This window comes from Sesamum indicum, linkage group LG7, assembly GCF_000512975.1.
Source record: "Sesamum indicum cultivar Zhongzhi No. 13 linkage group LG7, S_indicum_v1.0, whole genome shotgun sequence".
NCBI classification, from domain to species: Eukaryota; Viridiplantae; Streptophyta; class Magnoliopsida; order Lamiales; family Pedaliaceae; genus Sesamum; species Sesamum indicum.
In genome coordinates this window covers 8,076,503-8,102,035 of record NC_026151.1, presented here as the reverse complement: position 1 = coordinate 8,102,035, position 25,533 = coordinate 8,076,503, and the positions used below count along the sequence as shown (strand labels likewise).

The 25,533-nt window shown below is 33.6% G+C and overlaps 4 protein-coding genes across 6 annotated transcripts in view; 2 read left to right on the top strand and 2 right to left on the bottom strand.

Moving 5' to 3' along the window:
* Positions 262–4,528, bottom strand: LOC105166594 (probable protein S-acyltransferase 15). Its single transcript, XM_011085997.2, has 7 exons — positions 4,066–4,528; positions 2,439–2,531; positions 2,224–2,325; positions 2,071–2,142; positions 1,742–1,840; positions 1,567–1,662; positions 262–767 (listed from the first exon to the last, which is right to left on the bottom strand). Exons 1-7 carry the CDS (start codon positions 4,336–4,338, stop codon positions 672–674), a joined length of 831 nt encoding a protein of 276 aa, XP_011084299.1. The 5' UTR covers positions 4,339–4,528; the 3' UTR covers positions 262–671.
* On the bottom strand, positions 5,722–8,743 carry LOC105166593 (putative pentatricopeptide repeat-containing protein At3g08820). 2 transcript variants are annotated; one of them, XM_011085995.2, is made up of 2 exons: positions 8,630–8,743; positions 5,722–7,833 (listed from the first exon to the last, which is right to left on the bottom strand). In XM_011085995.2, the coding sequence occupies exon 2, from the start codon at positions 7,795–7,797 to the stop codon at positions 5,767–5,769; it is 2,031 nt and encodes a 676-aa protein (XP_011084297.1). In that variant the 5' UTR covers positions 7,798–7,833; positions 8,630–8,743; the 3' UTR covers positions 5,722–5,766. The 2 variants fall into 2 exon arrangements, with proteins under 2 accessions (XP_011084297.1, XP_011084298.1); XM_011085996.2 differs by lacking the exon at positions 8,630–8,743 and adding an exon at positions 8,269–8,602.
* Positions 17,324–21,206, top strand: LOC105166592 (ras-related protein RABF1). Its single transcript, XM_011085994.2, has 8 exons — positions 17,324–17,560; positions 17,840–17,916; positions 18,254–18,337; positions 18,410–18,504; positions 18,663–18,768; positions 19,054–19,143; positions 19,231–19,317; positions 20,876–21,206. Exons 1-8 carry the CDS (start codon positions 17,536–17,538, stop codon positions 20,912–20,914), a joined length of 603 nt encoding a protein of 200 aa, XP_011084296.1. The 5' UTR covers positions 17,324–17,535; the 3' UTR covers positions 20,915–21,206.
* LOC105166591 (pentatricopeptide repeat-containing protein At3g22150, chloroplastic) overlaps positions 22,158–25,533 on the top strand; it is a gene marked incomplete in the record, with an annotated part of 3,970 nt that continues 594 nt past the window's right edge. For both annotated transcript variants that reach the window (XM_020695533.1, XM_011085993.2), the window contains 2 exon segments: positions 22,158–24,913; positions 25,356–25,533. In XM_020695533.1, the coding sequence (XP_020551192.1) occupies positions 22,276–24,801 (2,526 nt within the window).

Genomic DNA, 25,533 nt, shown 5'->3' with positions numbered 1-25,533 from the left:
ATACACATATTTCTATCTATATATAACATCCTTTTCACCTACTTGCTAACATTTCAGTGTTTTCTTGTCGACAAGGTTTTATAACACTAAGATCTCTTCATTTAATCCACTCACCACACACATTTCAACTGGATTACACATTCCAACTTCATAAACCCCTCGTTTTTGTCCTTGCAATTTACGTAAGTAAACATATTGCAAGTTGATGATTGGTGCATCCATTTCACAATCAGTCTAATAAGAATAAGAAAAGTGGTCCAATGCATGATGCCGATATTTCCGGACTTGAGACAGTTTAATAATTGTAAACAATACAACGTATAATAGGTGATGGAAAATTTTATACACAAATCTATTCAGAAAGAATGTCTACAGATAACAGCAGTATTCTATATACTTGTACACTCTGCACATTTACCGCATGGAGCTAGAGCAACATTATCAAACTGATTATTGTATTGGGTATGGCGTAGAATCACAAAAGCCCAGCGCAAGGTTTTCAAAGTAATAGTTATACCGTTTTAGACCATAACACGATATCCAGCCGTTCCAGGGATCTGAAGATGCTCGGTGATTTAGCCCCGAGCAGATCAGATCTATAATTGAGGTCATCAACTGCTACTGGAGAGGAAAAAGACTGCCTGCATGAGTCTTTGTTCGGCTGGATCATGTCATGAGCTTTCACGTACAGTCGGGAAGCTAAGTCCATCTTTGATGTGACTGATAGCCGTGGGCCAAAGCCATTTTATCACGTTCGGACCCAAGACCTGTTCATTTGCAAGTTATACTTACATTTAATGTCAATAGAATTAATATAGCATAATAAAGACAAGAAATGGTCAATGCATGCTGTAATATTTGCGGGCACATTAAAAACAAGTAGTAGAGTAGAAGATTAGTGAAGTTTTTCCACGCTCTAGCTCGAATCACATGCATTCGAGCTTGAAAGCGATTTGATTCTTGACAAGCTCGATCACCTTGTGCCTTGAGCTCCACCATAGAGAGCAAATCAGGACAAAAAAGAGAGGAAAACATACACAACAGCAAGAGAAAATGGAGGGATCAGTATCAAGCTTGGAGATGATACCTTATAAACAGTATAGGCAGCGAAAGGGAGAAAAGACAAAATAAATAAAATAGAGACAGAAAAGATTAGAAATGGAAACGAGAAGCAAAATAGCAGGAGAATTCTCAGGGAAGCTTCACCAATGAGAGTAATGTATTTGGGCAAGTAGTCAAGTTTGCAGTATACACATATAGATATGTATATATAGAGAGATGTATGCATGCATATATAAGGGCCAAGAGCTCAGAGGTCATAATGGTAAATAATATAACAGAAATATAAAAATATATTAACAGTTAATAAAAGTATTTGAATAGAAGATCTCGAGCTTTGGAACAAGAATAATTTGACTTGAGAACAAAAAGATCAAACTCAATTTCCACTGTTCTTTGAGTTGGCTTGAACTATCTGCAGCCCTAATAGTCCCTAGAGACAATGTGCACGTGCAAGCGCACACGCACACACACACACACACACTCTGAGAGGGAGGAAAGACAGACCAGGGTAATATTTTTGTAAAAACCAAAATCATAAGGATGATGATAGCTCTGCCCGGATTTCCTTGCCAACCATGCAGCTCGTTTTTCCTCATGGTACTGATAGATAATTCACCAGCAGATCATCATTTACTGTTATAAGCTATTAATGAATTGAAAATTAGCTCAAGAGATGTACCTCTATCGTTGTCAAGTTACGGGACGTTAGGTATACATGCCAGGCGAACAGAGATCCAAGCGTCAAACTTAAACATACACTACCAATCACACAACAAACCTGAAAATAAATAACACAATCAGATATTTCCAGAACATTTGATAATTACAATCTGAAAAAAAATAGTAAGGAACTAAAAGAGGAGAATGCTGGCTCACACGCGATAAAAGTGAAGAAACATAGATTCTTGAACATGTGGAATATTGCTTCTCAACTATGGTCTAATGCCAGAGGATTCTTCAATTATATGACATCTAAACAGTAGCTAAAAAGAATGGATACCAACTCACGTGAAAGGTCTTGAGACGATGTCTGCCAGTAGAATCCCAGTCTTTCTGAAGTGAGCTGCATGTTATAAGAATCTGAGAATGGACAAACAAAACATAAGAATATAAAAAGATTTAGAATGAGATGAAAAAGAAAGTTGCAAAAACTAAGCTTACCGCAGAATAAGTGCTTGCAACAGTTGCATAGAAGAGTAAAAGAAGAAACGGCTTGTAGTTCTTTTGGCCCACGCAATTATTAATCCAGGAGCAATGGTGATCCTGATTCAATTGTTTTGCACCAGAAAGAAATGTTAAAAGCATTACCAAATCACTAAAATGTAAAATTACTTGTGAAATTGATCTGTACCGATGAGCAGCCAAAGATCACCCACCATTCTAAGAACACACCTTCTGCAGACACGACAATGATGAGCCCTGGGAGGCTTGTGTCCAGAACACTTGTCACATTGCCTCAGTTGTGCACCCTAAAAACCCAAATTGAACAATTTAAATTAATTTGACATATCTCCAATAGACGCAGCTCATTTATATGAGTTATCGCTTACAGCATCCAAGAAAAGAAACTCAACTTTGAATGTTCAAATGATCTCCTTTGAGATCTTTAGTGCGTATAGCTATCCATATTACAAGGCAAATCAATTGATCATAAGCAACCAATATAAAACCATGATGAGAAGGAAAAAAAAAAAAAAGAACAGAAATTATAAAGGAAAATAAAGAAAAAAGAACATTAGGAACAAAGGGTAGTAAAGAGAAAAAGGATGATAAAATAAAGAGTTCCTAAAATTTATACCTGAAGTGTATTGCGGAATTTTAAAATTTAAGGCAGTTCATTGCAGAAATTTAAAATATAAGGCATGTCAGTGCCATCAAATAAGGGCTGGGAGCAAAAGTATGGCTATTCTTCTCCAAATGTCTTTTAAAAATATAGATAAGGAAAACTGTTCCTGAACATTAATCAATAACTCTTTTATCAGCGAAGCATATCATGAGTGTTACGTAAACAAAGAATAAAACCTACAAGAACAAACAAAAACGTTCATTAAAGAGGTGGAGGATGCAGAATTTCACATGACAGCTAAATGTTTCGAGGATAAGTATGAATCCAATTATTTTGCTGATCTATGGGTACTATATGATCAGAATGTGCTATTTATTTATAAGGACAAACGCATAAGTATTGGCAAATAGTGATAATTTCTTAAATATTTAATCAACTATGGAAAACTTTACTTTTGATCATGCTGTGTGCAGACGTAATAAAATCATGTACCACCACAGAATATTTGCATGATACCAAAGAACTAAAAACTGAAAATATTAAACGGTCATGCTTATACAATAGTTATACTTTTTGAAGCTTTTACTTGTGCTAGGTTACAGCAAAAGAGGTTATGCTCCTACAATCATTAAACTTGTCGAAGCTATTATCCTTCAGTATTCCAGGGTCTAGGTACCAATGTTGAAACAAATTTAGAGTCTGATAAGCAATATAAACACAAATGCTCGACCTGTGCAGGCACTGCCAAGTGAGGTGTTATAAAAGGCTGAAAATCCCAAAAGCAAACCGGCCGAGTTCCAACTCTACTCGGATCAGTTGAGTTCCATTCAATTTGAGGAATTAAATGGAACATCACTTTTCCATCCAAAAACACAACCATAATGTCATCAAGTTACGCAAATTTAAATTCTTTTCAATCATTCCCTTTTCTCAACGTAGGTGCTAAACCATATCTAAGATTTCAGATTATGCACCACCCAATATCACCAAACACAACAAATTCATTCTCACTACATCCATCACAAGTCCCCAAAGAAATATATCAAAATAGTGAGTTAATCACTAAAGGCCAATAAAATCAAGAGAAACAGACGATTTATTCTATCCCAAAACATCACGAGAAACTTACACGAAATGGGCCTCATCAAGATTCAATCTTTTCCCCAAAAAATCATTCCCAAATGTCGAAAATGTTCAGTGTCAAGCAAAAGACTCACACTTTTCTTGATTTCGTGATCTGGGCCTTGGCCATCTTCAACATCAGGGACATAACCAGATGGAACGCCGCCGGGGTCCGAGAGCAGACACGCCACAAACGCAAACATGCACATAAAAGTGGAAATACTTAAGATCAGAGAGTTTAGCAAGCCAGCTGAGCTCTGTAACCCAAACCAATCTTCGATAAATATGAATATCGTCACATAATACAGAAATCCCATAAAAAGAAACAATGATAGAACATGGATCGATAGAAATCTTCTGAGTTTCATTCTGGGGTCCTCTTTTCCCACCCCAATAATCACAGAAAAAATTCCCTTTGCTTGACTGTATCGAACTAGGAAAAAGAATGATGAAAATTTCCTCCTTTTCTTTTCTTTCTTTTCCCCTTTTAGTTTTCTGTTCTTGTAAATGGGTTATGAGCCCACTTGAGTCTCTTACAAATCCACCCCACCTTCCAAGTGCAACTGCAATATCTATTTATTCAAGTTCTTGAAAATATTAATATATGCCTCATTCCATAATGAATCATTTATTAGTAGTTATTATGGTTGATCCATCAATCTGATTAATATTTTAATTTAATAATCTTTAGCTGATTTTTAAAATTGACCCTCTACGCTCGAGTTCTTCAAAAACCTCGAGGCCGTCCTGTACAACTTTCAAATATGATTTAAAATCGAAAACAACTACGAATAGAGACAATATCTTTCTATTTCAATTAATTGATTAAAATAACATTATATCGTCAACCATGGACTATATAACAGCTAATATACTATAATATTAAACTATTAATAATTTCTGCCAATATTTTTTAAGCCCATTTTCCTTCTATGTTTCCTTTCAATGGAGTCATAGTTTTTTGGACGATATAAAAATACTCTCTTTTATTTTAAGAATTGGAGTTATAACATATGAAGCCTAAATATTCACATTGTCAAGGGGTAGGACTTATAATGGGCCATTTATAATACAAAAGTTCAATTGGTATGGTAGATATTTCTTGTTTTTAAAAATTTTTTAAGGGCTGTTTGATTACATTTAGGGATAATTACATTTCTTTTTCTTTTTTTAAATTTAGTATAATTATACATAAACTTTTTATAATTTAAAAAAATTATATTTAAAGTTTTTAAAGTTTGCTTGCATTTAATAAATAAGTCCATCATTAATCAAAATTTATCGAATTTGCTATATTAAAAAAATGGATGAAAATCAATATTTACCCTCGATTGAATTATTACTGATTTATTGCAGGTCAAACAAATATTTTATTACTAGATTCTCCTTATATATCTTCATACATTAATACATGTGAGGAAGTATGTCTTCACCGTTATAAGGGTAATTTAGTTAGAAAAATTTGTTTAAACTACAATAAATCATAAATAAGTCAATCAATGATAAATATCAATTTCCATTCAATTTTTTTGTTAATATCAACTAATTCAATTAATTTTGACTAACAGGGTGACCTATTTATTAAATGGATGTAAACCTCAAAGGTATTGTATGTAATTTTTCAAACTATAAGAGGTATATGTGTAATTACATCAACACTTAGGAAGGAAAATGCAATTATCCCTTAATTTATTTATCCAATCTTATGAACTAAGACTATATTGTCTAAAAATAAATTTCAAAAGATCAAGTAGCAAAAGTGACTGGTGTAATTTCATTATCAGCCTGACCATACCTCACCAATAATCTCTACATGAGCATGATCCATCCACGAAGTGATGGAAACGGTTAGTATCCCGGACAATAATTTCTCGTCCCGTTATCTTTGAGATGAGTTTGATGGCTGTATGACAATCGCCACATACTCGAAGGTTTTTAACTATTCGGATGACTGCATCAGTGTTAGTACAAATTAGGCCAAATGCAAGAGCTAGCTTCTCACTGTGGCAACCCAGGAAATGCTCCTTCTCCTCCTCTTCAATGTCGAAGAGCACGAATTCTGTAGTAGGCACATAGCCGGCTGCTCTCAGTTCTTTGGCCAGCTCCATGAGTTTTGCATATATTTTATCCGACATAGGATGGTAAGTATCTCCAACAAGGAACTCATGAACAATTCCATTTATCTCTATCCAACTATAGCCACGCACTTTCTGAATGCCGCTCTCTTTCATAATTGACCTAACATTCTCCGACTCATCCCATTTCTGGTTAGCTGAGTAAATGTTTGATAGAAGGACATAGTTTCCTGAGTTCCAGGGTTCTAATTTTATCAACTGTTTCAGGACATGTTCAGCCAATTGAGTGTTCTTGTGTAACCGACAGCCACCCAACAAAGCTCCCCAAACTATAGCGTTAGCCTTCATTGGCATATTCCACACCATTCGATGGGCTTCATCTAACAAACCTGCTCGAGCAAGAAGATCAACCATGCTTCCATAATGCTCAATAGTAGGAGTTAAAGAATACAAGCAACTCATGGCATAGAAATATCTACGCCCGTCATCAACAAGACCAGCATGAGAACACGCACAAAGCAGACCAAGAAAGGTATTTCCATCAGGCTTCAACCCACATTTCTCTAATAGACCAAAACAACAAAATGCAGCTTTCACGTGGCCAGTCATAGCCAAGCCTGATATGACTGCATTAAAAATTATAAGATCCTTCACTTTCATCCTTTTGAAGACTTCCCAGGCTACGGCCATCTTCCCACATTTAGCATACATGTCAACCAAGGCAGTACCCATTACAGGATTTGAGAGAAACTCACTCCTGTCCATCATGCTGCTAGCCCGTTCTCCCAGTTCCAAAGCTCCTAACCTTGCACATGCAGAGAGCACCCCAACCATGACATAGCAATCTGGTTTCAAATTCTCCTTTTGCATTCTATGGAACATTTCTAAAGCCTCTTTTGGTAGTCCATTTGCGGCATAACCTTGAATGATGGCACCCCAAGTAACAATATCCCTTTCTAGCATCTCATTGAACACGGCACGAGCCTTCTCCATGTTTCCACACTTCGCATACATATCTACCAAAGAAGTATTCACAAACACATTACTACCCATTCCTATGTCCAAAACATACTTATGAATCCACTGGCCAGCCCCCAAATCTCCCAGCTGACTGCATGCAGATAAAACCCGAACAAGCGTATAACTGTCTGGCCTTAAACCCATTGCCAAGGACTTCCTAAATAAATCAACCACCTCTCTGAATCTTCCAGCTCCAACATAACCACCCATTATCGCAGTCCAAGAAACCACATTCTTCTCAGGAATATCATCAAACAACTTCTGGGCATCCTCCAGCCTCTCCAATTTTGAGTAGAACCCCACCAAGCCGGTCTTCACAAAAACATCACCATCATAACCCACTTTGACAACCAGAGAATGAACCTTTGCACCCAGCCCAAAATCCAAGTTCCTCGAGCAAGACTTGAGAACAAAAGGGAACGTAAAATTGTTAGGCAAAAATCCTTCTTTGCGCATCAAGTAGAAGAAATCTATAGCTTGGTTAAAACAATCATTTGAGACCAACCCACGAATCATAGTATGGTACAAATAAATATTGGGTTCATGGGTCTGCCTAAATACAGTCACGGCATAGTCCGGGTGGCTGAAATGAAAGGCGCATTTTAACAACTTATTTAATAAATAGTGGTTCTGATTGAGGTAGAACCGCAGGAGGCGTGCATGAATGTGCTTGAGGTGGCTGAAAGCAGTGAAGCCTTGAAAAAGAGCCGCTTGTATCTCCTGCAATGCCATGGAATGATGTGAAATGCCACCATACCCAATACTTGCCTGCATACGAACGTGGATGAGTCCACTGTCAGAAATCCATCTCCGTTGATGGAAAGAGCATCTAAAAGTGCATGTAAAGTGGCTTTTCCTCATTCAAGACACAATGCACAAATTCTATCAGTCCTCGTGTTTCTTAACATTGATTAATAGAGGTCGGTAGAGTTTGGATGCAGGATCTCCATCGCAAGCCATAATTAACTAAAGTTAGTCACTGAACAATAATTCATTGAAATAGAGAGATTATGAAGATTGAGGATTACTGGATGAGAGATCCACTTGCAGTAGTTTAGGAAACATAACTTCTTTTTGTGTAAAAAGGCTCTATTTTCTTATATCTCTCTCAATATACAACTGAGGGGAATCCCATAGCAAACTTCCAGTTTGCTGCTAAGCTATCTGCGAAAATCGTATGTGTAAAGTTATCTCGAAACTTACCAAAGTTCATCAACTATGGAGGTGTTTCCAAGTTTAAAATTTAGCTTGTCAAAATATCGAATACCTTCAGTGCATAAGACTAATTCAGTATCCACCTTAAATCTTAACTCTATGCCCAGTGATGAAAAGCTAAATTCCACCAAGAAAACAGGGCTGCACTCATCAAGTAAAGTGACTCCAAATACTCATAGCGTAACTAGAAACTACTCACTTTTGCTGGGAAAAAGTTTAAAGAAGATTCTACAGGATGAACTAAGATGTGATTTGTAGTACCAGTCATCAAATGTTCAAGAGAAAAATAAAGAGTACCAATTTCATTTGTCAATATGTTTAAAAGATTGAAATTGATAAAAGATTATACCTCGGAAAAATGTAAAAAATAAAAGAATTTAGAGGTTAAAACGACGACGGCAACTGCGGGAGAGAGAGGGCGGCTGGGGAAGGGGGTGGACGGCGGTGGGGCGGGGACAATGAGGAAGAGTTGATGAGGGAGGAGCAGGCGGGGGAGGGGGGGGAGTAGAAAAAACGGCGGGCGGGAAGAAGACTGGATGTGGATATTTATATTTTTTTAATTTTGATATTAATTTAAATTTATATATTTTTATTATATATCAAAAAAATATAATTCGAATCATTGATTGAACTATGAAATTTGTATCATGAATTCTAAATAATGAAATATGAACCATAGATATTATTGATAAGATCTCAACCATTGATTTATTAAATCAAGATCAATAACATAAAAATAAGAATATAAATATTATTTTATAATTAAAAAAATAATACACCTTCGCTATAGATGTGTTTTTTGCTTCATTTTGAAAAACATAAAGAGATTTTTTAATTTTTTTTTTTTTAGGTGATTACTATCCGAATTTCACTATTAATATATTTATTACATTAAAAAGATATATAATTCAGTATCACAATGATATTAGTGGTAAAATTTGAAGACTAATTGAGTCATTTGAAATTAACTTAGGTATCAAATCGACACTAATGACAAAATTCAGGTACCAAAATTTTACGGATAATTATACTTTCCTCCCATGAGATTTGCTGTAAATATTCGTAAATTTCATGTGGTATGAAAAATTACATCCAATACCTATAATGTTCGTTTAATCTAACAAACAAATTCTTCTGTTAATCAGAATTCAATAAAAGTTGAATAAAAAATTCTACGTACCCCCAATTGATTTTTTACTCATTCATTACTTTTATGATTTGTTAAACCAAAATACATTTATAAGAGTAAAGATATACCTCCTAACGTGTATTACCGTGAAAGATGCATAAGGATAGTTTAGTCAAAAAAGATTTGTTTGACCTGCAATATATCAAAAATACGTCAATCGAAATTAAATATATATTTTTATTTACTATTTTTGCTAGTATCTATAAGTTTGGTGAATTTTGACCAACGAATGAATCATTTGTTAGACGAAAATAAATATCAAAAATTATAGAAAATTTACATATAATTACAACAATGTCCGAAGAAAGCAATGTAATTATTCCTACACTTTTATTTTTATTGAATTACAAAATCTAAGTTCAAATCAGAGTGGGACTATAAAATAAAATAAAATAAAATAATTACTTTCAAATTTCGTAATTAATTTCTGAAGTTTCAAATTCTTTTTATTTGAACTTTTATTTCAGAAACTGAAATAGAGACGATGTTTTTTAAATAATTATACTCATAATTCTCTACAAAAAATGACCGATCATAAAAAAATATATTTGTTTATGTTTTTATTTTTAATTTTTAATTTTAAGTGAAAAATATAAAATATTTAATTTTGTATAATTTTTTTTGTAAAATAATAATATATTTGGATTTGTTAATTAAAATACGTTTTATATTGAACTCTAGTATCAAATGAATATATTTCCAACGATAATACATATAAATAAATCTATTTTTTTACTTTAATTAATTTTTTAAAAACTGAAAACTAAATATGAATATATATATATATATAAAGGCCGTATATCTTTTATTGTAAGTTTATTTTATAATTTAAACTAAACTATTTTTTGATGCAAAACTAATTTTAATATAATCTTTTTAATGTGAAAGGTAATTTAATTATGGTTAATTATATTTTGCCATTCGATCTATGACCGTTTCACATTTGGCATTTAAACTTTTTTTTGTATCAACTTGTCATCTCAATTTTACAAAAGTTTGCACTTTGACATTTGTAACTGGTTTTCAACCAAAATTTTTGTAAAAAAAAATCAAATGCAGTGCACATATAATATTTAAGTTTTATTATGATGTAATATTTTCCACATAGCCACATGTGATTCAATATTGATGTGGGGATAATCACTTGAAAATCGTGAGTGTAGTTTTTCTATTAATTATAAAATATTCGGTTCCTTCTGATACAAGCCCGACTTGATTCAAATTCAAGTATGTGGGCTCATGCTAATTATACGGTCATTTTTTGATTTGTGGATGACGTGAAATTGTACAATTTAAAAATTTTATAAACGCTAACCCTTTATGCTCTAGGTACAAGTTTTATTCTTTATTTTATACTGACAACTTTTGATATTTCTTCTATACAACTTTATTGATTTAGGCATCGAAAAGTTGTAATTAGCGCCTTCTCAGCATGGTTCTTATAGTTTTTTAAATTATAGGTCACGTATCTGGAGAATCAATCCGTACCTAAGGTGATTCGACCCCCCCCCCCTCCCCTTTTTTTTGGCATACGGATATGAGCTTAACGAATCTAATAGTTTCGTACACACATCAAAACATATTTTTTTATTCTTTTACGTAAGAATGTAAATAATAAAATCATTAATTCTTCAATTTTTTGTTTCGTTCCTAAATTTGTTGGTTTTTGGGTAAATTACAATTGACGCTCATAAATTTTGTTATAATTATAAATACTCCCTTGTTGTTTAACAAAAAATTACAAAATACGTTATGGAATTAATTTTTCAATTGATTATTTATAATTTTTAAAATAATGAGTAATATTTATAATAGATGAGATAATCGTTCGACATAATATCAGAATCAGATCGAAGAAAATATCTTGGATTTGAGTCTGATTGTCTTCTATTTATAAAAGAAATGTTTCACATGCAAGATTTATACGTGAGTGACATATTTCAAAAATATTAATATTAAATAATTTTTTTTACTTATACTAATATAAAAAGAAAAAACCCTTCACACACTTACAAATAGCAGTTAATGACGCCACTGCACTATTTTTTGTAAAGTCAAAATTACCCTTCAATCGATAGATAACTAACTTATACAACTTTCAAATTTGATATTATCTGATAAATTAGTTTTTTTTTTTCTTTCCTTCTTCTTTTTTTTAATGCAATATATTGATTTTTATATTTTATTTTTATTTATAATAATTATTTTAAAACATAAAAAAATATTTTTTATGTGTACTTAAAACGGCGTAGCACAATTTAATATTTTAAAATAAATTGATCGTTTAACGACGGTCACCACCGCACACGTGGCGTGTTTATGAAGCAAACACGACTTTCTAGTTGTTGGATCCCATGAATTGGGACACAGTCAATCTCGCACTTATGATATTCTTGAAATTCGTAAATGCAAAACGAAAATAATGTTTGACCCTGGTCGGCAGATCCGGGACCCGCCCCGTGGGTGTGGATTTGGACTAGGAAAATGGGTCAAATAGTAAAGTCTATTTACAAATCATTACATTTCCACCTCATAAAAAATGGATTATTACAATTAGACTTCTTCTAAAAATGTTAATGTACACTTTCCTTCAATTTTCTTTGAAATTACACTTTTACCCTCTTTAAAAATTTTCAATTTATACATGATCTCCTTTCATTAGGGTTGGAAGGAAAATATTAAAATAAGCAAAAAAAAAAAATTATATAAATTTTAAATTTTGTCCATCACTTAATATTTTCATATATATTTTTTAACTTATAAAACGATATTACATATATATATATATATTGAGTAAGATTAATATCGTTATATTTTTTCATAAGTATATATGTATTTTTTTGTTAGCATCAGTATTTTTCGTCCAAATTATAATAAAGTGGGGTCAGATGTTAATAGTGAATTTTTTATGGGGTATAAGTTTAATTTCAAAACTTTTTTTTGATGAAAATGTTATTTTATATTTTTAAATGGGGTCCAAATATAATTAATCCTAAAGAAATTCATTATTAGGTTGAGGTCTCGACCAAAAGATCACGAGTTTAAGTTCTACATATGTAGGTATTTAGTTTACTTTAATAATAATTTTTTTTTATTTTAAATTTATTGATTGATTTAGAATTTGACTTTCAACCTTCATCTAAAATTTTGTAACAAATGTTGAATAAAAAATGTAATTAAAAAAGAATAGAATAATATAAATAAAATAAAAAGAAATAAATATACGAATTTGATTCTATTCTAAATTGAGTAGACCACCACATAGAGAAGAAATCTTCTTCAGTTTCAAGCCCACTTATCACTATATATATATATATCTATGTATGTATGCATCAGCATCATCAGAAGTAGGTACCGCCACCAATACTTCACTAAACCACCCCGCACCACCGCCGCCTCCGCCGTCGGCCATGAAAGAAGAAGAAAAGAGCAGCTTCTGCGAGAGGCACGTGGGAGACCCATTGAGATCGTTCGGGCGGAGCTGTGGGCGTCTGGTGAAGGAGCAAAGGGCCAGGTTTTACATCCTCCGCCGCTGCGTCCTCATGTTACTTTGCTGGCAAGACGCCGCCGTCGACGGCTGACTCTTCAATATCATCAGTTTCATTTTATTTTAAATATAGTATTTTTTTCTTCAACAAAATTCTTAAATATCTGATACGTATACTAAATATATTGTACGTAGAGTGACTTATAAATACTACTCAATTATTAGAACTAAATTTCTCTCCATCCGAATATATGATTCCCCATAATTAAATAATTCATAAAGAAAATATCATTTCCTATCAAATAAATCGGTCCCGATCGATGATTATTTATCGCTTTTATCGATGTTTTGAAAAGCAGGGTACTGTAGAAATTATCATTTTATTAGATATAAATTTGAATGAAAAATAAGAATATATTTTAGATTTAATTAATAATATACCAAGTGCTAATTCCTCCCACTATAATTTGTTATTAGGTTGATATGACTATTAACTTATGGAATACAAGTCTCCTGAAGTCTGCGAGTAGCAATATCAAAGACTATTCTTTAGAACAGATTGAAAACAGATACATGCGAATACAAAATTCAGGAGATCAAGTCCGCCATTTGACATTCAATATTTATAGGCATTTCGAACATTTTCCCTCAACCAATGCAATGTTTCCATTATAGGTTCTTTTTTTTTTTTTAATGTCACGTCGATTCATCCAAGACATCAATATGACTATAAATAAATTACAATAATTTATATAAAATAAGATAAATACCCACACATTCAATAGAATTCAAATTCATAATTCAAATCCAAGTAATTATTGCATAGCTAAAGCAATTTGAACAGCTAATTATTCACGAAATATGTCAATATCTATGTACCTGAGTTGTCTGAACTTCAGTAGACTCTCCACTGATGAGTCGCATTGAGAGAACAATAATTGTTAGAGAATATGAAACAGTAAGTTTAAATAAGGTTTATTAATTTATTAAGGTTAATAAAAGAATTAAATATTATTTAATAAATATATAAAAAATTTAATCCCAAAAGTAATTATGAAAAATAAGCTAAATAGTAGTAGAAATTACGTTTGCATTCAAAACACAAAAGAAATAACTATAAAAAAATAGTGGGTGAGTGGAAAATTAAATGAAAAAATAAGAAAATATGAATGAAAAATTAAATGAATAAATAAGAAAATAAATTAAATATTAAAAAAATCAAAATATAGAGACACATAAATGTGTTCTTCCTTAATATATAGTATAGAGATAAATTATTGATCCTTAAATCATTATTGCTTGAGACGACCCTTGTTCGTTAATTGAACTGTGTGCACCACATAAATAGTTACAGTCGTACAATTTGAACTCAGAATTTTTTATTTTAATTTATTTTATCCTTAAAATCATCAACAAACTGAAGTGTATTTATTGGAACAATCGATAGAATAATAAAATTCTAATTTATTTTTTAAAATAAGAATAAAAATAAAAATAAGAATGACCATATATGATCAATGATACAATGAAATAATATTTTTGGTGACTTTCTTAAAAATAAATAAATAAAATAGAATATGATTGTAAGTTGAAAATTTCAAGGATAAGGTTTATGAGAAGGTAGGAATATAATGAAGTCTAAGAACACCATCCCATGAAGCATACAACACTTTTGTCTAAATTCAATGAAATTGCCCAAGAAGGACACATTTTATCCTCAATTATTATCAGGTGGCATTGTCCCCCAGGAAGTTGGTCAGTCTAATCTTATTTCAAAAATAAATAAATTACATTGATATTATCCGAAATTAGATCTAATTGCACAAACATCCTATACTCTAGGTGTTTATGTAAATTTTTGCGTCTAAAAGAGTGTTAACGTAAATTAAAATCATAACCACAAAGGATTTGTAATTTTGCAAATGACGAAGGGTGCTTATGTAATTACATCAAATATCAGGGAGTGTCAATGTAATCCGCAAAAGAAAAAAAAACCCAATACATACACACTATTAAGACATTATTGAATTTGGAAAATTTATTAAATTGCCAATGATGTCTTTATCCTAAAATTGAGATTTCGTGAATAAGTTTAAAATCATGGGTTTGAGCATCACTGGACATGCAATTATTTGTTATGGAGGAAAACAAAAAGTTTAGGCACGAATGGGAATCTAATCAGTAAGAAGTTGTTGTGTAGTTTGTTCTTTGAATTTGTTTGGCATTTTGGAGGTTGATGAAGAAAGTGGATTTTTCTATGTAATTGGGGTAGGGTGCATCAATATCACATCAACTCCTTTAATAATTTGTCCTAATTGTTTGTTAAGTAAGGTGGAATAATGAAGTGGCTCTGTGTGGACATACATATTCATCCAACTCTCTCTCTCTCAATTATAAAAACTCCGTCGATTTTAACGTCCGTTTAACAATAAATTTATTTATTATTTTAAATTATAAATTTTAAAAATATTTTCATGAACTAATATGCCTTACGGGGTATTTACTTTATTCACCATCAAATTCTTTTACATTTTTTCTAACAACCTTTTCAAAAAAAAAAAAAAAATCAATAAAGGTATCTGTAATTATGTCAAACTTCATAAGAGGTAGCTGTAATGAACCCTTTTCTATTTTTTCATAATGATTTTTCAATTTTCAAGATTTCGATTATCGTTTGTGAAGTAATTATATTTACAGTGAAAGAAGTCATTTGTACCTTTGTGCGTTGGGAAAATTGCATAAACAATTTAAATTTCGTTTCGAAATTAACAATCGGATATATAAATTAGTTTTGAAATCAAAATACAAATTTCCACTAACATTAAAATATATTTTTTCAAAATCCGAATATGTTTTTTATAGTTAAAATATATTTTTCATAAAATTAAAAATATTTTCGTAACTCAAAAAAAAATTTCAAATTAAAATATTGTGTAATTCAGGGCATATAGTGTAATTTATGTGTACTTAGGGTATAATTGTATAATTTAGAAATTTATTGAAAATATTAGTATGTAATAATTGTATAATTGAGTAATTTCCGTAATTTATATCGTAATCTGTAAAATTTATAATTATTGTGTCATTTTGTAATTTTTAAAAATAATGTGCAATTTAGATCGATCATATTGTGTAATTTCTGTAATTATTGTAATTTATTCTGAAATTTGTGTAATTATTTAGAAAATTAATGATACGTGGTCGTGGTTGTGGCCTGCCATTTTCATACGTGCCGTCTGATGCTTCCTAGGCAGGGAAAATATATAATTATAAATTACGAGTAAGTGTAAAGTTACTAAAAGTAAAAATATTTTCTAAAATTAAAATATATTTTTTCTAAAATGATTTTTTTAAATTAAAATATAATTTTTCTGAAATTAAAATAAGTTTTTCTTAAATTAAATTATTTTTCCTGAAAATATTTTCAGAAATCATAAAAAAATATCATTCATTTTAAGAAAATTCTTCATAATTTTTTTAGAGAATTTAAAATTTTGTTTCCCACCATCTTTGTACGTGGAAATGGAATATCAACGGACTTTCCGGCCCATTAATTTCTCTTCAGCCCACTTTTTGATGGGCTTCAGTGCTATAATGGATATTAATATTAACAAACAAACAATTATTTAAAGTTTCAAATATACAACTAAATAATGATAATTTAATATTAAGACTTATAGTAATTAATAATTAGAGAAGTACTAAATAATATAAAATATATTTAAATTATTTTTTATGCACGCCAAATTTTAGCCGTACCACAAAGGTCGGAGGATTTTCAAAAAAATCCTAAAATAAATATTAGCACTTTGATCCTTAAATCAGTAACGGTTTACTGATAAAAATGAAAGAAAAACTAAAATCAAAGTGAGAATAATGAAAAAATATGATGTTAGGGTGATAAGTATTCGTGTGGAGTGCAAAATATAAACCTAAAACAACCGAAAATAGAGAGAGAATTGAGTCAATAAGTGGGAGTTTGTGTTATTAAATGACTGTACATGATCTTTATTTATATTATTTTACAAAGCAAAATACAAGAGTTTGTTATGGGCAGTCCTATACCATTTGAAAGCTCTTTGAATCAGCTGATTAATCGAAAAATTCGTGAGTGATTTGAACTTGAATTAATTGAGATGCACCTTGTTGATTAGATCTTGTCAGGTTTCTTGAAAATTCTAAAATCTATTATTTGTAAATTATCAGCCCGTTTGCATCAATCAACTGGGAGTCAATCAAAAATATTTTAAGATGATGTGTCTTAATGTATTTTCAATCTGTATGATGTATTTGTCTAGTTGTATAATGAGATACGCGATTGGAATAAGCTGGATTCCTAAATTTGCTAGGTCAGTAAAAGGAGATAACTTTATGGGCTTTACCTGTCTGGCATTTTCTGCTTTTCTATTTGTATCCTTTCTCTCTCTCTCCCTCTCTCAAACAAACATTCTTGTTTCTTGATCTCATTGATCAGCTCTTTTATTAAGCTAAACCCTAGAGGAGTAATCTGTAATCAGGACTAAACTATATACATATTAGCACAGATACGATCTCGTACCCACAATTCCAGGGTTGCTCCATGGGTTGCTCTTCGTCAGTTCCAGGTGAATTTCGACGTTTAGGGTTTCGATTCATCTTTTTTTATTTAATCTGGTTTCGTCCTTTCTTTCTCTTTTTAATCTTAATTTGTGAAATTTCTTAGTAATTATGTAAACAAAGGGAAAAAAAAAGGTTGAAAACGATCACCCGGGATTCTTCTATGGTATTGGTCCATTCACTTGGGTAATTTTGGCCTTTTCTGGTAGTCCTATGAGCTTGGGATTGTTGGAAGTTTGGAATTTGATTGATTTTTGGGTTTAATTGTCAAATTTTGATATGTGCAGATAAAAATACTGGGCGAGGTGTTGGAATTAATCCTGAGAACGGAGGCGTGAATGACCCGAAAAACCTTCGCGTTAAGGTAAATATATTGCATGCTTGTTTGTGAGGAAGTTATACATATATAGGTTTCCCAATAGCATATCACTGTTTTACTGAATTCTTGTTTATTATTACTCAATTATGCCATTGGGCATATAACTGAACTAGGCACAACGGATCTCTGTTTCTAATGTTTTGAGTGTAGTTAAGTTGAGATAACTCCTGGAAATACCAATAATAACTCTTAGCTTAATTAGTCCTTTCAGCACACATCGTTTTGAAGGCAATGCCAAAGTTTGAACCCTGCTACAGAAAGATGTGAGAACCAAAAGAAATAAAAAATCAAATCTGGTGTACTCATCCCATAATTTTTGCAGTTGGTGCTGTTAGGTGATTCTGGCGTCGGTAAAAGTTGCATCGTCCTTCGATTTGTTCGTGGTCAATTTGATCCAACATCCAAGGTAATGGATAACATAATATTTAGATGACATATATTCTTGATAAATTCATTCCGATGTCTTTGATGATTTTAGGTTACTGTGGGAGCATCTTTCTTGTCTCAGACAATAGCCTTGCAGGATTCTACTACAGTGAAATTTGAAATATGGGACACTGCTGGACAAGAAAGGTATTAGTTCAAACATCATTTGCAAAATTCATTTTCACGTTTTCTCGTTCTAGGGAAGGGATCCCTTTGCCCACGGTAATGTCAAAATATCCCTTCTTACTGTTCTGGATTTATGAAGATTGTGTCTAAAGATTAAGTATCCTCTTGCATATATCCAGGTATGCAGCTCTTGCACCATTATATTATCGAGGTGCTGCTGTTGCAGTTGTTGTGTATGATATAACCAGTCCTGAATCATTCTCTAAAGCGCAATACTGGGTCAAGGTATGCTCAAGATATGGTATACTGCTCTCTTTTTTTAGCACTGTTCAATGACTAATGTACTCGACACTTGTAATGAGAGGTGATATAAAAAACAACATTGCATGCTCATGGAAATGAGTTGCATGTATCCTCTCTATGGTCATATGTTCAGTGTCCATTCTTAGTACCTACATTCAGAAAATACAAATTTGTTAAAATTTTGTGCTTATTCTTTTATGATATACTTTCCTCTTTATTTGAAAAACCATCTCCTTGATTAGAAGTTGGTTATTTTGAGGTTGGTAGGAATTACAAAAGCATGGGAGTCCTGATATAGTCATGGCTTTGGTTGGTAACAAAGCTGATCTCCAAGAGAAACGAGAAGTACCAGTTCAAGTGAGCAGAATATTCTGGAGAACTTTCCCTTGCTATAAAGTATTCTATTCATGGCACTGCATGACATTTGCTTTTCAATTTTTCAAGGATGGAATTGACTATGCTGAAAGGAATGGCATGTTCTTTATTGAGACTTCTGCAAAGACGGCAGACAACATAAACCAGCTGTTTGAGGTGCATTTTCAGTCTTGTTCTTGTTCTTCTTTTTGAAATGTTTATTTGCATACATCCTTTTTGTGTAGCTCAGTGTAAAATTTGGTCGAAATCTGACATCCACCCATCAAGAAATTCTTCTTGCTGTTTCCTGCTGTAGCACTTCTTTTTCTTTTTAGAATGTAAGCTCTACCGACTTTCTAGTTGTAACCTATTATCGGACTGGGTAATACGTTATTAGGTAATTAGAAAATCCTAGCAATCAATCTTCTAATCTGAATCCTACCACCCTTACTACATCTAAACCATCAACAGCAGGAAAGCTGACATTCTGACTATAGAATGATAGATGTGCAGCACAGTGTTACAATCTAACTAACAACTCATTCTCTAACAGGAAAAGCACTCTCTTTTAGAATCGAATAACTCTGGTGAATAGTTTCTATAACACATGGAGTATTGTCCGTTATTACATAAATATCACAACACCCAAAATGATAGGATGCATTTTTATCACTATATTTGAATTAAATTTTAGCTTACACCTCATTCATTCAATCAATTTGTATTTTGTTCATAAAATATATGCAAGGCAACAAGATATAAAGAGATTATTTAGTTTAACTATGTACTCTTTTTACTTTTAACACTCTTCACCTCATTGTCATTTGACATATATACCGTGCAAATAATCATTATAAAATTTCATAGATAAAGCCTTCTTCTATATAATCTAGAATAGATGAAGAGTCTGTTTGTTACTTTGCTCCATTCCGTTTCTCCAAAGAATACAATTTTCTGGACTCTGAATGTACACTGAGAGATGTCATGATCAAGTATCTTAATCGTGCATTTGGCTGGCAATATGTGTCTTCACTAGATTATGGGGATTCGCTTTGTTTCCTAATTACTTTATGATCATGCCGATGTTGATATAGGTAATAAAATTATATATGTAATCTATGGTAATATATGTCTGGCTGATCATTATCAGAAAATTAAGACTGCTGATATTATATCTAGTAGTAAATCTTTTCTGCATGGTTATGTAGATAGAAGCTTGTTGCCTTTTGATTTTGGTTGGAATTATGATGTGCTTGTATTAACATGGTCCTTAGCAATGAATTTTGGGATATGCTTGATTTGCATTGTCACCATCTCTTTATATCAATGTGGTTCTTAATTATGTGGATAGCTATCATACGAGCTGATTATAACTGAAATGGTTGGTTGTCGAAGTCCTTTTATGCTCTTACTTTTGTAGCACAAAAAACTCCCTTCTTTTCTGAGGATGTAGTAAGTTCTTTATTTTAATTGCTTCAATTTGGTGTCTCTTGCTGCCAATTGAAGTCATAGACTAAATACTGAAGATAACACTACCTCTCTTTTCTGCAAACAAAGAGAAACTGCAAATACATGTAATTGATCACTAGAACTCTACTGCCATAATACACTTGCTCTTTGTTCCTTCTATTATGCTGTTGCTGCAGTTTCTCATTAAGCATCGAATCCTGATGCTTTCCTTTCCGACATACCACACACTGATGTACTTCGATTTTGTCATGTCCCGCCTTTGCAGGAAATTGCCAAGAGACTTCCACGACCATCCCCTTCCTGACTCATCAAACGGTGGATCGGCTTATTTACTGCAGGTGGCTCGATCTGCCTGCATTTAAATGTATATTCTAATCGTTCCATTTCCATTATGTAATTGGTCCTGGCAAGGAATCCAGTCAGCTTCACACATGTTTCACAAGCATTATCTTGTAAGCAATCATCTTATAGTGGCACATCTAAATTTGTTGCTTTCCAACTTCGCCCTAAATGTCGTCCATCTTTACTCCTAACGTTGAAAAGATCGACTTTTTATTTATGTTAAACAGGGGCCAACTTGGCTTGATTGATCCTTTTGTGCTTGTGGTTCGTCAACTGTCGTCCAACCTAATACCTCATTTACTTTCATTTTGTTTGGCCTGTGTTATTATGATGAGCTCGGGGCTATTGCATGGCAAGTTTAGATAGCTTATAGCTCCATGGGAGGTGGGATTGTGTAACCCGGTGCTGCTAAAGAATTAAAATTGAAGGGAAATAGTTTGGTGATAGGTTTTTAACTAAAAATCTAGTTTGATGGGTGTAAGGATATCTTTTACCTTATATAATAAATCCATCCTATGAGGTTAATAACACATGTTTCTTGTAGCACTTATGTTGAAGTGTCGTGGACTAAACCTCTTTAATTGCTTTAACCTAAATGTTTTATATTCTATATTTATATTGATGCGTACGGAACTAGTACAAATTCAACAAGTTTGGACCTTCATTCTGGGCCTGGGTTAAGAGATACAAGAATTTGAGAAACAGAACCTGCAAAACAACATGTTAGCACCCTGATGTTCAAGTTAGTATCGAATTTAAGTGAAAATAATTTTAAGAAATAAACTGTAAATAGAAATCGTGGTATGCAGTGTGAAAGCAATATTCCAGCATCTGAAAGGTATCCCTTGCCTGGGACTAAACCTTTATTTATAGGAGGTGATTCCTTCTGGTAGAATTCTGTACGTTTTATTTGATCTCAAAATGAGTAGATAGGAGTTGTTAAGATAAGTCATAATTCAATCTTATCTTCAACTAATCCAGTTGAGGGAAGTATATTTTCAAGCTAAGGAGAATTCTTGGTTGTTGAGACCATAAAAGGTCTAATTCCCAAGCTAGCCATTTGGACTTCAAAACATATTTTTAAAGGTGTTGGTTCAAACATCCGGATTGTAATTGACTAATCGGACCTTTAAGCTATAACTCAACGATTAGAATTTCAAAATTTCTCTTTATAGATTTTGGTTCAAATTTTGGATGTGTGAGAGTGGAAGATGAAATAATAATAAGATTGGAGCCCAATTTTTAAAATATATTGAAATTTGAATTTAATAAAATATCACACAAAAATAATCATTATTCATTATTATTAGGATAGACGAAAAGATGCGCGTCGCCATGTCGTCTTCTTCACCACTGTCTCTTCCCTTTTCCTCATCCACCATTGCTCAAACTCACCACCGCAAGTACTCCGCCTCCGTACTCCCCACCGCCGCTGTACCGCCGCAGTTCACCCAGCAACAATCATGCACTAGTTCAGACGACTCCAGCCATATCGGTCATAACTCACCTCCCAAGCCCAAAACCATCCGCTTCCGTTTGAGCCAGCTGTGCAGAGAAGGGCAGCTCCACCTTGCCCGCCAAGTGTTCGATGCTATTTCCCAACCAACCATTGTTCTCTGGAACACTCTTATCATTGGCTACGTTTGCAACAACGTGCCCCATGAGGCAATATCTTTGTATTCCCGCATGTTTCGCACCATCAATTCCGCTGATGACCGAAAGCCGGATGCTTACACCTACTCCTCGGTTCTGAAGGCTTGTGCCGAGACGAAGCAGCTTTTGATAGGTAAAGCTGTGCACTGCCATATTCTGCGTTCCAATGTATATCCTAGCAGAATTGTTTACAATTCTTTGTTGAATATGTATGCGACTTGTCTTTCGAGCTTGGAGAGTGATTTGGTGAAGAGAGTGTTTTGGACTATGCGTAAACGGAACGTGGTTTCTTGGAATACTATGATTTCTTGGTACGCCAAGACGTGTAGATTTATGGAGGCATTTAGACATTTGCTGCTGATGATGAAATCGGGTTTTGGACCAACTGTTGTTAGTTTCGTAAATGTTTTTCCAGCTATTTCTGCTTTAGAGGATATTGAGATTGCTAATATGGTTTACGGGATGGTAATAAAATTGGGAGGTGAGTATGTTAATGATTTATTCGTTGTGAGCTCTGCCATCACCATGTATGCAGATCTTGGCTGCCTTGAGTTTGCTAGGAAGATTTTTGACAATTGCTTGCAGAAGAATGCACATGTTTGGAACACTATGATTGGTGGTTATATTCAGAATAATTGCCCGATTGTTGCACTTGAACTATTTAACCAGGCATTGGAAGAACAAGATTATAGTAATATAGATGATGTGACTTTTCTGTCAGCACTAACTGCAGCTTCAGAGTTACAACAGTTGGATGTTGGCCAGCAACTACATTCATATTTAATAAAGAGTTCTTTGGTTTCTTCTGTTATTCTGCTCAATGCAATCGTTGCTTTGTATTCAAGGTGCAACTCTATTAGAGATTCTTTCAAGGTTTTCAGTGGAATGCAGGAAAGAGATGTGGTTTCCTGGAATACCATCATCTGCGCTTTTGTACAGAATGGCTTCGACGATGAAGGGTTGATGCTTGTGTATGAGATGCAAAAGCTGGGGTTTGCAATCGATGGCGTGACAATAACTGCTTTACTTTCTGCGGCATCAAATCTTAGAAATCACAAAATCGGTAAAGAGACCCATGCTTATCTGATCAGGCACGGAATTCAGTTCCACGGAGTGGAGAGTTATCTCATAGATATGTATGCAAAATCAGGTTTAACACAAGATGCACAAAGAATCTTCGATGGGAAATGCAAAGGGAACAATGATCTGGCTGTATGGAACGCAATGATTTCGGGAAGCACCCAAAATGAGTTGGTCGAACAATCCTTGATTATCTTTCAGCAGATGCTGATGGAGAATATCATGCCCAATGCTGTGACCTTAGCTTCAATTCTTCCGGCATGCAGTCAGTTAGGAAGTATAGCTCTGGGAAAGCTGCTGCATGGTTTTGCCATTCGCAATTTCTTTGATGAAAATGTCTTTGTGAGCTCGGCACTGGTTGACATGTACTCAAAATGCGGTGAAGTTGTTCATGCAGAAAGAGTTTTTCTCAAATCTGCTGAGAGAAATTCTGTCACTTACACCAATATGATATTGGGATATGGTCAACATGGAATGGGGCAGAAAGCTATTAGGCTATTTCATTCTATGAGAGAACTTGGTGTTAACCCTGATGCTGTTACCATTGTAGCAGTGTTGTCTGCTTGCAGTTACTCTGGTTTGATCAATGAAGGCCTTGAAATATTTGAGTACATGGAGAGTGAGTATGGGATCAAACCCTCAACAGAACATTATGCTTGTATTGTGGACATGTTAGGAAGAGTTGGGAGGGTGGTTGAAGCATATGATTTTGCTCAAAAATTGGGTAAAGAAGGTAATGTCTCAGGAATCTGGGGATCGCTCCTTGCTGCCTGCAAAATCCATCGAAACTTTGAGTTGGGAAAAGTTGTTGCTAATAAGCTGCTTGATATGGAGGGAGCAGATAGGATTACGGGTTATCATGTTCTCCTTTCTAATATCCATGCAGAAGAGGGGAACTGGGAACATGTGAAGAATGTGAGGGAAGAAATGCTAGAAAGAGGTCTGATGAAGGAGGTTGGTTGCAGTTGGATTAATATTTCTGGTTATGCTAACTGTTTCGTATCAAGAGACAAAAAGCATCCCCTGTGTGCTGAGATATATCAACTGTTGAACCATTTGTCTGCCAACTTGAAGGATGCTGGTTATACACCTCCTTTTCTATCAAATGAATGCTAGACTCACTGTCTCAAAGAAAGAGACCTTTTCCCTCCAGTTCCGTAGATTAGATGGAGTCAGCAAGTGGCAGATGGATAGCCAGCTAGATCATTCTCCTGTTATTGCTTGAGAGGTATGATTATCTATTCTTATATTTGTTTCACATAGTTGATCCTTGAGCATGATAATTACCTATCTAGACGTGTCTATACATACCTATCCTTTGACATGATTGTTCTTGCTTCCCGATAGCATAAAAGTGGCGTAATCAATTGGTATAAAGTTGATATTATCGATCCTTGTTCATGTTCCTGGGGTTTTCCCATTCAAAAAGAAAAAAGTTCATGTTCTTGGGCTGGTAAAGTATTTCACTGGAAGGCCGAAAGAACATTACTTGAGACGAGTCCTCCTCTTTTGCAGAGCAGAGATGGTTGGTTGGATCCACTGAGAAATCTTACTCTTGTCTCATTCTTTGCAGCTATGCAAGTTGCATCTCTGCTTTCTGAAAGAATTTCATGCATCCCACATTAGCATGCCATAAGCTACTCTTTCTTAGAATCCTTCTGCTTGCCCAGGTTCCACAGACACAGGGAATCCAACAATACATGACTGATTATTGGCACATTGACTGGCTTGGATTTTCTCCATTTAGTCATCTATGCAACTGTTGCATCAATCAGAAAGGCCTAACAAGAGATTCCAGACTCCATCCCAGAAGCAACCGGAATGGCCCAGCTCTTCGGGTAGGCTTTG